This window comes from Elephantulus edwardii, unplaced genomic scaffold (assembly GCF_000299155.1).
Source record: "Elephantulus edwardii isolate Elephantulus edwardi_28Jun2011 unplaced genomic scaffold, EleEdw1.0 scaffold00506, whole genome shotgun sequence".
NCBI classification, from domain to species: domain Eukaryota; kingdom Metazoa; phylum Chordata; class Mammalia; order Macroscelidea; family Macroscelididae; genus Elephantulus; species Elephantulus edwardii.
The window spans coordinates 5668-22199 of record NW_006400256.1 but is presented as its reverse complement, the minus strand read 5'-3'; the positions used below and the strand labels follow the sequence as shown (position 1 = coordinate 22199).

At 37.3% G+C, this 16532-nt stretch overlaps 1 protein-coding gene across 1 annotated transcript; it reads right to left on the bottom strand.

Annotated features, from left to right (window-relative positions):
- Positions 1-1116: 1116 nt before the first annotated feature.
- Positions 1117-1476, bottom strand: LOC102852908 (40S ribosomal protein S20-like). The gene has a single exon (XM_006903074.1). It carries the CDS (start codon positions 1474-1476, stop codon positions 1117-1119), a length of 360 nt encoding a protein of 119 aa, XP_006903136.1.
- Positions 1477-16532: the final 15056 nt, after the last annotated feature.

Here is a 16532-nt window from a genome sequence, read left to right as displayed (position 1 = left end):
ATTGAATATACCATGGACTGCTAGGAGAACAAACACGTTTGTCCTTGAGAGGGTGAAGCCAGAATGTTCCCTGGAATCAAGGATTCTGAAGCTTCTTCTGACATACTTTGGGCATGTTGCAAGGAGGGACTGGTCCTTGGAGTAGGGCATTGGAGTGGGCATCATGTTTGGGAGAGTGGAGGGACAGCACAGGAGAGGAAGACCCTCGATGAGATGGATCAGTTCTGTGAGTGGAGTGGTGGGAATGAATGTGTTTGAGATGGCGAGGTTGGCACAGGATAGAATGGCGTTTAAGGCTCTTGTACATAGGGTTGCTATGAGTTGCAAATGACTTGATGGCACATAACAACACAAACAACCAGCAAAATCATTTAAATTATAATCCTTCTATTTAATGCTTCTTTAGATTAAAGGTTACAGAGTAAACCTAGAAAAAATTCTAAAAATGACAAATTGCCATCTATAACCAGAATTATGTCCACATTGAAAATATTACAGTCTACTGATGTAATTGGAAGCAAAACTTAACCAGAGTTCTAGTGTTCTCAATGAAAGAAAAAAGTCTGCATTTTTTCCACTCAAAAATTATCAACAATTTTGTGTTGCATCTAATTCTGAATCATGCTGGGAAACTCAGAATCAATTCTCAGTCAGTATCCCTTACTATAATTCTGCTTATCTGTCAGTGGAGGCTTGAGTTGACATAATGCTGATCAGATTCCGACAGAACTTCCAGATTAAGGTGGGCTGAGAAGAAAAATCTGGCAATCTACTTCCAAATATCACCATTAAAAATTTCCATATTGAAGCCATATTGATGGCATAAAAGCATACTTCTGGTTCATTGTTCATGGAGTCAAATTGTGCATGATTCAAAACCAACTTGACACTAACTAACAACAACCCAAAGTGTAGGTAAAGATCTTTGTAAAGGAACATTGTAGCACTTGTGTTTATAGCACATGTAGGTGTTCTTATGAATGGGATTCCAAACTGGTAAATTTCAACTCTCTCTTATTTATGTTTACAAAATATGACAAAAATATTTACTATTGGAGGAAATTATTCTTTCTTTTTTCTTAACCAACAGATAGTCAATTTATTAAAATAGTTGATTTAGGCATCTGCAATGGTGACTTCAACCTCTACTCCAGGCTCAATGCTGATGGAGGTGATCTGCTTGATAATCTCAGAAGGACTGTGTAAGTCAATGAGTCGCTTGTGGATCCTCATCTGGAAACGATCCCAGGTCTTGGAACCTTCCCCACAAGGAGTCTTCCTTGTAGTGATTCTCAGAGTCTTGGTAGGCATCCTGACCGGTCCCTTCACCTTCAGGTTCTTCTCCTTTGCGCCTCTGATCAAGTCGGCACACACCTTCTCCAGGGATTTTACGTTGCGGCTGGTTAGGGTAATCCTAATTCGGTGAATGGCCACCTCCGGTTCCACAGGCGTCTTTCCGGTGTCCTTAAAAGCCATGGCTGCGGCGCGGCTTCCTGACCGACTTGTTCCCCGGAGAGCGAACAGCGGTGAGTCAGGAGCAGGAGTGGGAGAACACCACAATCCTGCAAGAGCTACCGCGTCTTCCTTTATTCTTGCTGAATGATGATGTCATTGCAGAGTCATCTTCGATAGCAACCTTCATAAATGGCATTTACACTTTCTGTTAAAAATATCATTAAAAAACAACAAAGTAGTATTCATAACAGGTATGAGAAGAAATGTGGGGTCAAGATTGGTGGAATATCTATCAACAATCTGATATATGCAGATGACACAACCCTGCTTGCTGAAACTGAGGAGGACCTGAAGAGCTTGCTGTAGAGCATCAAGGACTGCAGCCTCCAATATGGATTGAGGCTCAATATCAAGAAGACAAAGATTCTCACCATTGGACCAATTGGCCCAGGATGGATGGTGAAGAGATTGAGATTGTTCACAGCTTTAGTTTGCTTGGCTCCACAGTCAACACTCTTGGCACCAGCAGCCAAGAGATTAAAAGACGTATTGTGATGGGAAAGTCTGATGTTAGAGACCTCTCCAGGGTACTGAAGAACAATGGTGTCTCTCTGGAGACTAAGGTGCATCTGATACAGTCCATGGTCTTTGCAATCACTTGTTATGCATCAGAGAGTTGTAAAGTGACCAAGGAGGATAGAAGGAGAATTGATGCCTTTGAGCTGTGGTGATGGAGAAGAGTATTGAGAGTACCATGGACTCCTAGGAAAACAAACAGATTCATCCTGGAAAAGGGTTAAACTGGGTGGCTCCTTGGAGGCAAGGATTCTGAGGCTCTAGCTAACATACTTTGGACATGTTGTAAGGAGAGACCGGTCCTTGGAGAAGGACATCATGCTTGGGAGGGTGGAGGGACAGTGCAGGAGGGGAAGGCCCTCCATGAGGTGGATTGATTCAGTGACTGGGGTAATTGGGATGGGGGTGTCAGAGACAGCAATTGGCCAGGACAGAGCAGAGCTTAGGGCTGTTGTACATAGGGTCGCTATGAGTCGCAAGCGATTCGATGACATGACAACAACAACAACAGGAAAAATATTTTTAATAGTGAGAATGAGAATTGGCATATGTTTTTAAATTACAGCATGTACTACTAACATACTCTATAAAGAATTGGTCACTTTACAATGAATATAGGCAGCCTTTAAAGATAACCATTTTTTTTGAGAAATAACTACTGTGGTTGTTTAAAAAACACCAGTTTCAAATACCTCATATTGATTCCAAAATAATACCAATAGAAAATATATATTCTATTCTATTCTATTCTATTCTAACAAGGACAATAGTAACATAATATCAGACCAGTATGTGACTTGATAATCATTTTACATATCATGTAGAAGTTTAACAATGAGTAAGTAGTGAATATTTTATTGGTGAACAGCATAGACTATATTATGGATTGCCAAAGAAGAAACAAGTCTTGGAAGAGGTTTAACCAGGATGTTCCTCAATGGCAAGGATGATGAAATTTCATCTTATATACTCTGGATATTTTATCAAGAGGTTCCTTAGAAATAGATATCATACTGGGAAATGTTGAGAGTTATCAAGAGAAGAAGGCACTGAGATGAATTGGCACAGTAACTGTTACAATAGGCTTGAGCATTACAGAGATTATAATTATGGTACCAAACAGGGCAAAGATTTTCCATTGCACATAGGATCATTACAAGTTATCATGGACTCAAGTGCATCACATAGCAACAACATGCCTTGAAGGTGTTATCCATAACCCTACTAAGCTTCTGTCCTATAAAGACATCTCTAGAAAAATTACAAAATATGTTGCATATGTGTTGTATATGTATTTACACACACACACACACACACACACCCAGAGAGAGAGAGAGAGTGTGTGTGTGTGTGTGTGTGTGTGTGTGTGTGTGTGTATCATAAAGTTTAAAGATAAGTTTCTATTTATAAGGACTTTTAGTCTCATCAGCCAAGGGCCCTACCTAGCAGAAATACCTATTACAATCATCTTGTAATTTTACTTTTTTTTCCCTTGAAAACCTGGAGCTACTAGCATTTCCCTGGCTGAATTCACAGAGGTTTGATGCTTTGGTTTTATTACAAGACTTAGACATTTTAATCTGATTCTTTATCCATGATACCTGAGCCTCTCCTTACAGGGTAAATTCATTCAAGTTCATTTCTCTCATTTTACATTAATCGATTCCTTTCAACATTATCCAGATTGAGTGTGCCCTACTTATCATCTTAATAAAAAATTAATCTGCAAAGGAAAATTCAAAGTAGATGATCTGTTCTGCATTGTGAGAGATGAAATAATATGTTGTTCTCACTGAGTAATATTTGCTTTCTTGTATTTATTTTGAAAGTCATTATTTTATTTTCATGGGGTTTTTTTTCCTTTCTGGTACTAATTTTATTTAACATTATTCCCAGAATACTCACCAGATTCATTCCTGGGCTTATAGAGACAAGAAAGAACTGGATGCCATCAGAAAAGCTGAGTGGTCCCTAATCCACACTTTTAAACCACCCTCTCTGTCACTGTCTTTAAGGTGCTCTGGTGATTTAGTGATTAACTTTTCAGACCACTAACCACAAGGTTAGCAATTTGGATCTACCACCAGCTACATGGATAAAGGTACACATTGTCTTCCTGTAAGTATTTTCAGTGTTAGATGTCTACTGAAGGCCCATTATGAGTCAAAATTAACTCAAAGACAGTGTTTTAATTCTAAAAGAAATTATTACAAAGAAAGAAAACAAGGCTATAAAACCTACTTTCCTCCCTACTGAGTCAGTGCCATTCACAAAGCCCCATATATGTTTGTTGCTTTACTTGTCTCCCTCCTTCTAGTGTCAAGGATAATGTGAAAATATAGAAGTAGAGTGTGTCAGCCTGGAGATATGGCTTCTTTAGAAATGCTAATTAGAATCAAGGGACATACCCACACAAAACTAAATGAAACCAGAATTTAACTTATCAACAAGTCAAGTTTATGTTAATTGAGGAAATCTTTATCAAATTGGTAAGCAAGTGTGCTATTTTTATGTCACAAAAGTGGAAGAATTCTGCTACATGCCTTGTCAATGGAGTTAACTGAAGTCACAGGGGCTGAGGAACATAGGAAATATAATAGAACAGGAACAAGTGGAAAGAAAGTTCCCAGGAGGTAGAAAAAAGGTAACATGCTGAACTAGAATCTTCATATCCACTGAGAGTTACCTTAGAAGAAAGGTCTGTAGATAAATTTTAAAAAACAAACAAAAACAATGAGTCATTTAAACCCTATGAAGCACAATCCTACTGCAATACATGTGAGATTGCCAGGATCAGTGAACTCTAAAGCAACTGGTAATGGCAATGTATCACTCCAATGATAAAAAGAAGTCACAAAGACTTTCAAATGGACCTTTTTATGAAACTAAGCTCAATCACACAAAAACTCAATTTACTTTCTTCTTGAGTGCACATGGAACATTTTCCAAAACCAACCACATATTAGGACACAAAAGAAGCCTCAATAAACTCACAAATTAATAAAACATCGAAATAAGAGAAAGAATCTTCTCAGAATTCAAGGCTGTAAATATAACAATTAACAAAAACAAAAAGAAGGAAAAAGAACATCCACATAAACATGAAATAACACCTTACTTGAGCACTACTAGTTTATAGATAAAATAAAAACTGAACTAATAAAGTCCTTTGAAACAAATAAAATGATGATACAACATATAAACACCTCTGGGATATAGCAAATACAGTCTTCAGAGGTAATTTCATAACAATTGATAATCAAATGGGGAAAAAAAGAAGAAAGGAGCAAAATAAACTACTTAACATCTCAAGCAAAGAGAAAAAGAAAAGTAGGATAATATGATCACCTCTAGAAGAAAGAAAATGATAAAAATAATGGCTGAAAACAGTGAGATAAAATCAGAGAAACAATTGAAACCACCAAAAATACCAACAGCTGGTTCCTCAAAAGGATTAATAAAATAGACAAACTATTTACAAACATAACAAAAGAAGAACAAGAAAAGTCACAAAGAGCCTGAATAAGAAATAAAAGAGATTACAAATAACCTGAATAAGAAATGAAAGAGATGACATCACAACAGAATCTTGTAGAATTAAGTTGATAATATTAGGATATAAGAAAAGCTATGCTCTGATAAAGCAACCGGGCCATAGCAACCCTGGGTGGAGCAAACCTGGGAGAACATGGCTGCCATCTCTCCCCTCTTCTCCTTCTGGGCTTGAAGCCCTCTGCTGCCACCTTAAATCCTAGGCCAAGCCTCTGGAAACCCTATGAACCTGGAGAGAGGATGAAAGGCACCGAAGCATAGAGGACACTCCTTCATAGGGTCGATATGAGTCACCTGCGACTCGATGGCACTTAACAACAATAATATCAACATAGAGAGAGAGATCAGCTGTCCCAGTGGACAGAAAACAATGCTACCAAGCCAAAGGTGGGTGACTTTTAATCTGCGGCCCTCAGGCCTGTCTTTCATTGTTTTTGTTCAGACATTCCTCTAGGTCTTATAGCCCTGCTGTACAAGTTGCCGTACCGTGGTCACTTTTGGTTGCTCTGAGGCTGAACACTGTGACACTGATGTGTCAAATGAGTTAATGGTTGGCTACCCAATGCCGGCAGAGAGTGGGGTAGAGCTCCCCGATTAAAACAAACTTGGAAGGAGGAGTGGCATCCACTTCCATAATAGCTTGCCTCCAGAAACCCTATCAACCTGGAGTGAGGATGAAAGGCACCCAAGCGTTGAGGACTCTCCTTCATAGGGTTGCTATGAGTCACCTGTGACTCAATGGCACTTAACAACACAACAACAACATACTCTGATAAATTTGAAAACCTAGAAGAAATGAATAAATCCATAGAAACACACCACCTATCCAAATTGACACAGACAGAGTGGAAATCTTTAATAGATCCATTGCAAAAGAAAAAATTGAACAAGTCAAAAAATTCCTGGTCCAGATGATTTTATTAATAAATTTCACCCAAAATTCAGACCTGAACTATCACCAAATCTATTTAATTTATTTCAAAAAGTAAGAAAACACTACCTCAGAATCATTCTATCATGCAAACATAACTCTAATTCCAACACCAGATGAAGACATTACCCAAAAGGAAAAGTATAGACCAATATCACTCATTAATATAGATATGAATTCTTAAGAAAATCCTGACAAATGGAATCCAACAGCATATAAAAAAATTAGTCATCATGACCAAGTGAGATTCATAACAGGAGTGTAGGGATGATTCAACATTGAGGAAAACAAGTAATGTAATTCTACATATTAAAAAAGAAAAGAACCAGAACCACATGATCCTGTAAAATAAACTACTCTAATTCATGAACCTACCTGCTCAACTTCGCAGACATAAGAAGACAATAGACATAAGAAGAGGGGGCTGCAATCAGATAAGAGACTCATTCTCAGAGCCTGTACATTGAAGTATTGGAGAAGGAAGAGATTGCAACTCCTCTGGAGGGAAATGTTCCAGGCAGGCTATCTGGCAACCTCAGGTTCAGCCCACAAATGAAAAAGGACATTAGAATTTAAGAGACAGGACTGAAATCAGTCAAGAAACACATATCAGACCCAGCACACTGAAGTGTTATTTAGGGAGCTGCATGTCATTCCTCTAGACAGAAATGGCTCCAGGCTGGAAACATGGTCTTGTCACACTGCACACCAAAGAGGACAAATAAATGGTAGAAGAGAAGAATGCAAAAAAGTAATATATATATATACAGGGCTGCACTGAAGACCAGAGAGGTTCAGGCAAAATTTCCTCACTTCACAGGCCTGAAAAGGATTTCCAATAGGGCATGGTGCTCACCTCCATATAGAAAGTCCATCATAAAGATAAACTGTCAACAACCTACACAGATAGAATAAAATCTAGATAAGCCATACCAAGAAAAATGTCACATAATATCAAGAAAGCACAGACATCCTCACACATTGTTTAAAAAAAACACCTTCTTCTAAAGAAGTAGAGCATATTGCAGATGAAATGACTACCCTTGAGATAGAAAGGCAGAAGAAATATATTGATGTAGAGTCACAGAGAGTAAAATGATGAAAGAAAAAAATGGTAGCCATAAATAAAGTGAATAACTCGGAGATAGGTAATCAGAAGAAATCTGTTGATATGGAGTTATGTTAAAAAACCACAGAAGGTACAAATAATGGAGGAAAGAATGGAAGCCATGGGAAAAAAATGAATACTCCAGAGACAGAGAGCCAGAAGAAAGATATTGGCACACAGTAACATGAAAATATGGAAGAAATTACAAAAGATGGAAGAAATCATTGAGACTATAGATAAAGAGATACAAGAACTTAAAAAATCATAAAAAGATGGATAGGATACAGCCAGCATAGTACTGGAAATAATAGAAAAGTATAAATATCCAATCCAGATTATTAAGCCCGGAGTGGCAGAAATTTCCAACATGCTGAAGGGGACACAAAAGCAGAACAGATTAGATATAAAGTCAGTGACCTAGAATAGAAAAATCTCAATGGATGTGGAAGCAAAATGAAATTAATTTTGAGCAGACAACAAGACTTAACCCTCTTACTAAGAAAACCTGCAAAGCACTTTACAAAAAATCCTGTAGGTCATCAAAAAGAAAATCCTCTATATGTCAAGTCAGAAGACTATGACAAATGTCTTCTTTGTTATGCTATTCCACAATATTGATTCTAGGGTATGACTATGTTAAATAAAGCATATCTTGGGAATGGGATGTACTTGTAAACAGTTAAGAAGATTTGGATCAAAGCCATGACTGTCATAGAAAAGAATCATAAGTATATTTTTACTTTTATTGGTGTTTTTGTAAAAGATAATTAATCCAAGAATTATTCCAGAAACAAGTCTTCTGATTTATCCCATATAAACACTGTATAAATAACTTGCTTGCTGGAAAATGAAATGCTTAGACTTGATAAAGTTCTCAGCCCCTTGCTTCCTGACTTTCTCTCTGTCTCTTATTTTCAAAGCCGCCCAAATCTTCTTTCAGAAATCCCTCTCTATTGAGCTGGACAAATGGGAATATGTTGTTGTTGTTATGTCCCATCAAGTTGCTTGCAACTCATAGCAACAACCCTATGTATAATAGCCCTGAAACCAGGTCTATTCTGTGCCAACATTATTGTCTCTGATATGCCTACCTTCATTACCCCAGTCACTGAATCAATTAAGCATTCTCATTGGAAAGTCCCTCTCCAATTACTGGTTCCTCCTTGCAACATGCCCAAAATATGTCTGATGAACCTCAGAATCCTTGCCTCCAAGGAGCAGCTTGGGTTCACCCTCTTCAGGGCAAACCTGTTTGTTCTCTTAGTAGTCCACAGTATATTCAACACTCTTATCTATCACCACAGCTCAAAGGCTTTGATTGTCTTCCTATCATCCCAAATCATTGTTCAGCTTTCTGACATGTAGCAAGTGATTGTGAAGACTATAGCCTTAATAAAAACGCAAAACAAACAACCAACAACAACAAAAAGAAACACAGAAGATGGAAGTAAAATGCAAGTCTATCATTTGTTGCATAGATCTTGACAACATCAATGCACCACGTGATGGAACTGGAAAATAGACTTGGAAACAGAAATAGACGACATAACAATAGAGGCAAGAAATTTTAACACACCACTCTCACCAAAGGACACAGGTCAATTCAAAAGAAACTTAACAAAGATGCAGAAGATATAAAACATACAGTCAATTAAACCTTGTGGATGTATTCAAGATACTGCACCCAACTAAAATTCAATTTCCTTTCTTTTCTTTTTTTTATTTTTTTTTTATTTCCTTTCTTTTCATGTGCATAGAGTACATTCTCCAGAACTGATCATATATAAGGACAAAAATAAGCTTCAATAAATTAAAACTAACTGAAATAATAGAAAACATCTTTCTCTACTATAATATCATAAAACTAGAAATTAATGACAAAAGGATAAAGCTTATGAAAACACTCACGTGGAACCTAAGGGACACCCTGCTAGAACAAGGCTGGGTGGGTCACAGAATACATTTTTTAAAAATGAAATCAAAAGGTTCTTAAAAAAAATGATAATGAAAACGCATCATACCAAAACCTCTAGAATACAGCTAAGGCAATTGTCAGGGGACAGTTCATAGTAACAGACAAACACATTAAAAAAAGGAAGAAAGAAACAAAATCAATGCCCTAAATAAACACCTCCACAAAGTAGAGAAAGAACAACAGCATAACCCCATAGCCTCTAACAAAAAAGAAATTTTAATAGCAAGAACTGAAATCAAAGAGACAGAAATCAGGAAAACAATTGAAACTATCAGCAAAACCAGGAGCTGACTCCTGGAAAGGGTCAATAAAATAAACAAACCATTGGTTAACTTTACAAAAGAAAAGATAGAAATAAGCCAAATAAAAAATTATAGAAGTGATATCACAACAGATCCAGAAGAAATCAAATGAATAACATCAGATTATTATCAAAAGTCACACTGTGATAAATTTGAAATACTAGGGGAATATTTTGTCAAGGACAAATTCCTTGAAACTCACACCATATCCAGACTGACATGGACAAATTTAGTACACTAGAACAGCCTCATCACAAAATAAGAAATTAAACAGGTCATAAAATATTACCCCTTAAAAAAAATCTTGGTCCAGGTGGCTTCATGGCTGAATTATATAAAAAATTCAGAGAAAATATATCACAAAATCTTCTTAAATTAGTTTTAAAAATAAAAAAGAGGGAACTCTCTTAAAGTAATTCTATGATGCAAGCATAACCTTCTTTACAAAACCAGGAAAAAACATCACCATAAAAGAAAAACCACCAACAACTCTCATTAATATAGATGCAAAAAAATCCTTACCAACATCAGGACCAATAGAAGTCAAAAGCACATAAAAATTAATCATGACCAAGTGGGATTCACAAGTATGAAGGTAAGGATTCAAATCTTTCATGAAAGGATGGTTCAATTTAAAAAACAAAAATAAAATTCATCACATTAATAAAACAAAGAGCAAGCACCACATTATTCTATCAATTGATGCAGAAAAGGTTTTTGACAAAATCCAACACCCCTTCCTGATTAAAACACTCAGCAAGATGCCAGGAGCCAAACAGTACAGGAAAGTCTGTGATACAGAGCTATAAGCACAGGAAAGACTTTCTCAGCTTTCTGTGAGGAGAGCTGACTTGAGACTCCCCACCCCCACCCAGCCCTTCACACAAACTGCTTAAGTTGGCATCCTGATCTTGCTCCACTGAAGAGACAAAGAAAAACATTAGACTTCAAGAGAGAAGACATCATCAAGTAAGACACTCTTCTCCTGAGTCAGCAATTTCAGGTGCTTGTGGGGAGAGAAGGGACTGAAACATCCCTGCACACAGGTCCTTCCATTTGGGGATTTTTGCCTCCAAGGCTGTGGGTCGATCCCAGGGGCCAAATAAGACAAGAAAGTACAAGCAGAGTAAAGACTTTCTCACCTTTCTGACAAAGGGAATACTGATTTGAGACCCCTGAACACAAACTGCTTAAGCTGGCATCCCTGATCTCATACCAATTAAGAGGAAAAAGAAATGCATTAGGCTTCAAAAGAGAAATTGGTATCAAGTGAGACGCTTCCTTAGACCCAGCATTTTCAGGTGTTAGTGGGGAGAAAGCAGACTGAAATGTCCCTGTGGAAAGGTGCCTCCATTAGGTGATCCTTGCCTGTGAGGCCATCCCAGGTGCCAAACAGGATAAGATAGTGTATTACACACACCTAGAAGCAGAGAAAAGACTTTCTCCATTTTCTCAGCTGGTATGTTGAGCTTTGAGAAAGATTTCTGATTTGAATCACCACCTACCCCCCTACCCCCCATCCCCTTACATATATTGTTCCAGTGGAGCACCTGATCATGCCACTCCATAAATGAAGGAGGGCAATAGAGTTTGGGAGAAAGGATAAAATTAAGGTAAGATTCCTGCAGGCTTGAAGTGCAGACCAGAGAGAACCTGGAGAAGTTTGGAAATGGCAGCTTTCCCCAGAAAATACATTCTATAGAATGAGTAGTTAATCCTGTAGTTTTAGTATTTTAAGCTGACAACTAATCAATAGCATCATAAAGAACTACCAAAACCTTATGTAGACATTATAGAAATTGTCAAATACTTTCCAAGAACAAGTTCACATAATGTCAAGAAAGTAGCGGACAGTTTCAAACACTGAAAAACCAAGTTCAGCCTTCTTAAGATAAAAAGAGGGGGAGAGAACAGAGAATATTGCAGACTGTGTACCACAGAGTCAAGAGGCAGAAGGTATTATGTCGATATGAGACATTCAAACAGCTATGAAAGAAAGTGTAAATGATGGCAGAAACAATGGAAGCCACTAATAAAGGGAATACCCTACAGGTAGAGAATCAGAATAAATATATTGATGAAGAATTATTTGAAGAGCTATCAGAAAAGGTGCAAATTATGGAAGAAAAAGTGGAAGCCATTAAGAAAACAAATCATCTGGAGACAGAGAAACAGAAAAAATAATGTTGATGAGGAGGAATTTGCACAACTATAGAAGAAAATGCAAAAGATGGAGGAAAGAATTTGAAACTGTAAAGAGGTACAAGAACATAAAAAATCATCACTGCCAATGTAGTACTGAAAAGAAAAGAAATCCATAAAAGTACAATCCAGAATATTAAGATGGAAATGGTGGAAGTGTCCAAAATACTGTAAGAAAAAGAAAAGGGGGGGGGGAAGAACAGAAGAAGCAGAGGGTCAGTGAGCTGGAAGACAAAAAACTCAATGGAAACATACTAGAAAAAAATCAGAGATGAAACATAAAAAATAAATGAAGAAAACATTAGAATCATGTGGGATGACATCAAAAGAAACAATGTGTGACTGGAATTCCAGAACATGAGAGGGATAGGGAAATCACTGAGAAAATTGTGGAAGAGATATACTAAAAAAAAAACACAACCAAAAACAGACAAAAAAACCCCTTCCTAGATATTATGAGCAATGAATAAATCCACATTCAAGAAGCTCAGCAAATACCAAATAAACTAGGTCCTAAAAAGAAAGACACCACATCATAGTCAGATACTGACCCACCAATGCTTTCCATCAAGCATGAAGGGGAAATCATATCCATTACAGAAAAGAAGGAACTTATGGAATTTGTGAAAACAACATCAAATCTGCAAAAAATTTTAAGGGAAATCTTATGCAGAGACAACAAAGGAAAGTGAATGGACTATTTTAACCAGAACAACAACAACAACAACAAAAAGAAACAGAGCAAAATGACTGCAATAAAAGCTGGCCTGTCAATAATCACACTTAATGTGAATGGTCTAAATGCACCAATCAAGAGAAAAAGAGTAGCAGAATGGATAAAAAAACAAAGGCCGTCATATGCTTTCAACAAAAGACATATATAAGAAACAAAGAGTAAGACTAAAAATCAAAGGCCAGAATAAAAAAAAAAATGGCGAAAAGCAGGAGTGGTAATACTAATCTCTGATAAAAAGACGTTAAGATAAAAAAAAACATAAATGATAAAAATGTAATGATCAAAGACACAATAGATCAAGAAGACAAGACTGGTCAACATCTATCCACCAAATTATAGATCTGAAAAATACATAAAAAATGGTTATCAGAATTGAAGAAAGAAATAGACAGCACCACAACAGTGATAGGAGCGTTTAACACATCATTCTCACCAAAGGATAGGTCAACTCGAAAGAAACTTAACAAAGATGCAGAGATATAAACTATACATTCAACAAACTTCATCTTGTGCATGTATTCAGAGTATTGCACCCAAATAAAACTAAATTAACTTTTTTCTCAAATGCACATGATACATTCTCCAGAACTGATCACATAATTGGATACAAAATCAGCTTCAAGAATATTGAAATAATAATAAGTATCTTCTCAGATCACAATACCATAAAATTACAAATTAACCACAAGAACATAGCTCATAAAACTACCAATGTGGAAGCTAAATAACACCCTGCTAAAACACAATTGGGTTATGGAAGAAATAAAGAATGAACAGAAAATTTCCTTGAAACAAATGATAATGAAACTACAACTCTGTGATACAGTTAAGGCAGTCCTGAGGAGACAGTTCATAGCAATAGGCAAATACACACACAAAAAACCCAAAGAATGATGAAAAATTAATAGTCTAACTCAACATTTTAATCAAGTAGAAAAAGAACAACCAACTAACTCCACCGAGTCTAGAAGATAGGAAATTATAAGACCAAGAGCTAAAATCAATGAGATAGAAACAGAAAAACAATTTAAATCACAAAATCAGAAGCTGGGTTTTTTTTTAAAAAAAGGTCAATAAAATTGACAAACCATTGGTAAACATAAAAAAAGAAAAAAGAGAAGACACAAATTAATCAGTTAATTAATGATAGACATGATATCATGACAAAACCAGAGAATTAAATCTATAATATCAGAATATCATGAAAATTTACACTCTGATAAATTTGAAAACATAGTGGAAATAGATAATTTCCTGGAAACTCATACCCTATCCCGACTGACATGGACAGATGTAAAACACTTGAACAGACCCATTGAAAAAGAAGAAATTGAGCAAGTCATAAAAAGACTCCCCTACAAAAAAATATTCTAGAACAGATACCTTCATGGCTGAATTCTATCAACTATCTTTCAGAGAAGAGTTATTGCCAGTTCTCTTTAAATTATTTAAAAAATAAAAAATTAAGGAAAACTCTGAGAGACATTCTGTGAAGCAAGCAAAACTCTAACAGGAAAACTAGGAAAAGATGTTGTTGTTGTTATGTGCCATCAAGACGCTTGTGACTTATAGCGACTCTATATACAATAGCCCTAAACTCTACTCTGTCCTGTGCCAAGCATACTGTCTCCGATACACCCATCCTGATTAGCCCAGGCACCAAATCAATCCACCTAATAGAGGGATTTCCTCTCCTGTGCTGTCCCTCCACCCTCCCAAGCATGACGTCCCTCTCCAAGGATGGTCCCTCCTTACAACATGTCCAAAGTATATCAGATGAAGTTTCAGAATCCTTGCCTCCAAGGAGACACCAGTTTAACCCTCTCCAGGATGAACCTGTTTACTTTATTAGCAGTCCATGGTACATTCAATACTCTTCTCCAGCACCACAACTCAAAGGCATCAATTTTCTTTCTATCCTCCCTAGTCATTGTCCAACTCTTTGATGCATAACAAGTGATTACAAAGACCATGGCCTTTATCAGACGCACCTTAGTCTTCAGAAAGACACCACTGCTCTTTAGTATTTTGGAGAGGTCCCTAACAAAAGACTTTCCCATCACAATGCATCTTTTAATTTCCTGGCTGCTGTTACCAAGAGTGTTGACTGTGGAGCCAAGCAAACTAAATCTCAATCACTTCACCATCTATCCTGATTCTACCAATTGGTCCAGTGGTGAGAATCTTCATCTTCTTGACATTGAGGCTCAATCCATATTGAAGACTGCAGTCCTTGACCCTCTGCAGCAAGCGTTTCAGGTCCTCCTCACTTTAAGCAAGCAGGATTGTGTCATCTGCATAAAACAGATTGTTGATAGAATATCTACCAATCCTGACACCACATTTCTCCTCATATGGCCCACCCTCCCAGATAATCTGTTCTGCATACAGGTTGAAAAGGTATGGAGATAGGATGCATCCCTGGCATACACCTTTCCTAATTTTGAACCATGCAGTGTTTCCTTGCTCTGTTCTAATAACTGCATCTCGGTCCAAGAATAGGCTTCACATTAGCATGATCAAGTGTCCTGGGATTCCCATTCTTGTCAGAGTCGGCCGCAGTTTGTTATGATCCACACAGTCAAACGCCTTTGAATAGTCAATGAAACACTGGTAGACATTCTTCTGGTGTTCCCTGCTTTCAGCTAAGATTCATCTAACATCAGCTACAATATCCCTAGTACCACAACCCCTTGTAAACCCAGCCTAGAATTCTGGCAGTTCTCTGCTGATGTGCTATTCCAGTTGCTTTTGGATGATCTTCAGTAGAATCTTGCTTTCATGTGAAATCAATTATATTGTTCTATAGTTTCCACACTCTGTTGAGTCACCTTTCTTTGGGATGGGAACAAATATAGATCGCTTCCAGTCAGTTGGCCAAGTGGTTGTTCTCCAGATTTCTTGGCACAACTTGGTGAGCACATCCAGGGCACCATCTATTCCTGGGGCCTTATTTTTTGCTATTTCCTTCAAAGCAGCCTGAACTTCTTCCTTATCACCATAGACCCTTGCTCATATGTTGTTTCATTAAATTCTTCTGTGTCTGTCAATCCCTTTCAAAACAGTGACTAAATATGTTTTTTCCATCTTCTTTTAATACTTCCTGGATCATTTAATATTCTGCCTAAAGCATCCTTGACTAGAGCCACTCGATGTTTGAATTTGTTCTTCATATTCTTGAGCTGAAGAAATGCTGAGCAGTTTCTGCCCTTTTGATTTTCTGACTCCAGCTCCTTGCACATTTTATTGTAATATTTTACTTTGTTATCCCGCGCGGCCTTTTGAAATCTTCTGTTCAGCTCTTTAGTATCTTGAATTCTTCCTTCTGCTTTAGCTTCTCTGCTCTCCAGTGCAATATTCATAGTTTCTTTTGACATCCATTTTGGATTGTATGCGTAGTAATCAGATTGATTACATCTGCTGAAAGAACCTCTGGAGAAGCTCAGTATCAGCTGTGAAAACTAGACCAGGAGCTGACTGTGAAACAGACCACCAAGTACTCATGCTAGTTCAAGCTGAGGCTGAGGAAAATTAAACTGAAACCAGGGGAACCAAAATATGACTTTGAGTCTCTCCCACCTGAATTTCAGAACCATCTCAAGAACAGGTTTGAGACCTTAATCACTAATGAGTGAAGACCACATGAGTTGTGGGACGATATCAAGGGTATCATCGAAGAAGATTGCAAAGTGTCA

Coding starts and splice junctions, on each gene's coding strand:
- LOC102852908 (XM_006903074.1), bottom strand. CDS start 1,476: ATGGCTTTTAAGGACACCGGAAAGACGCCTGTGGAACCGGAGGTGGCC.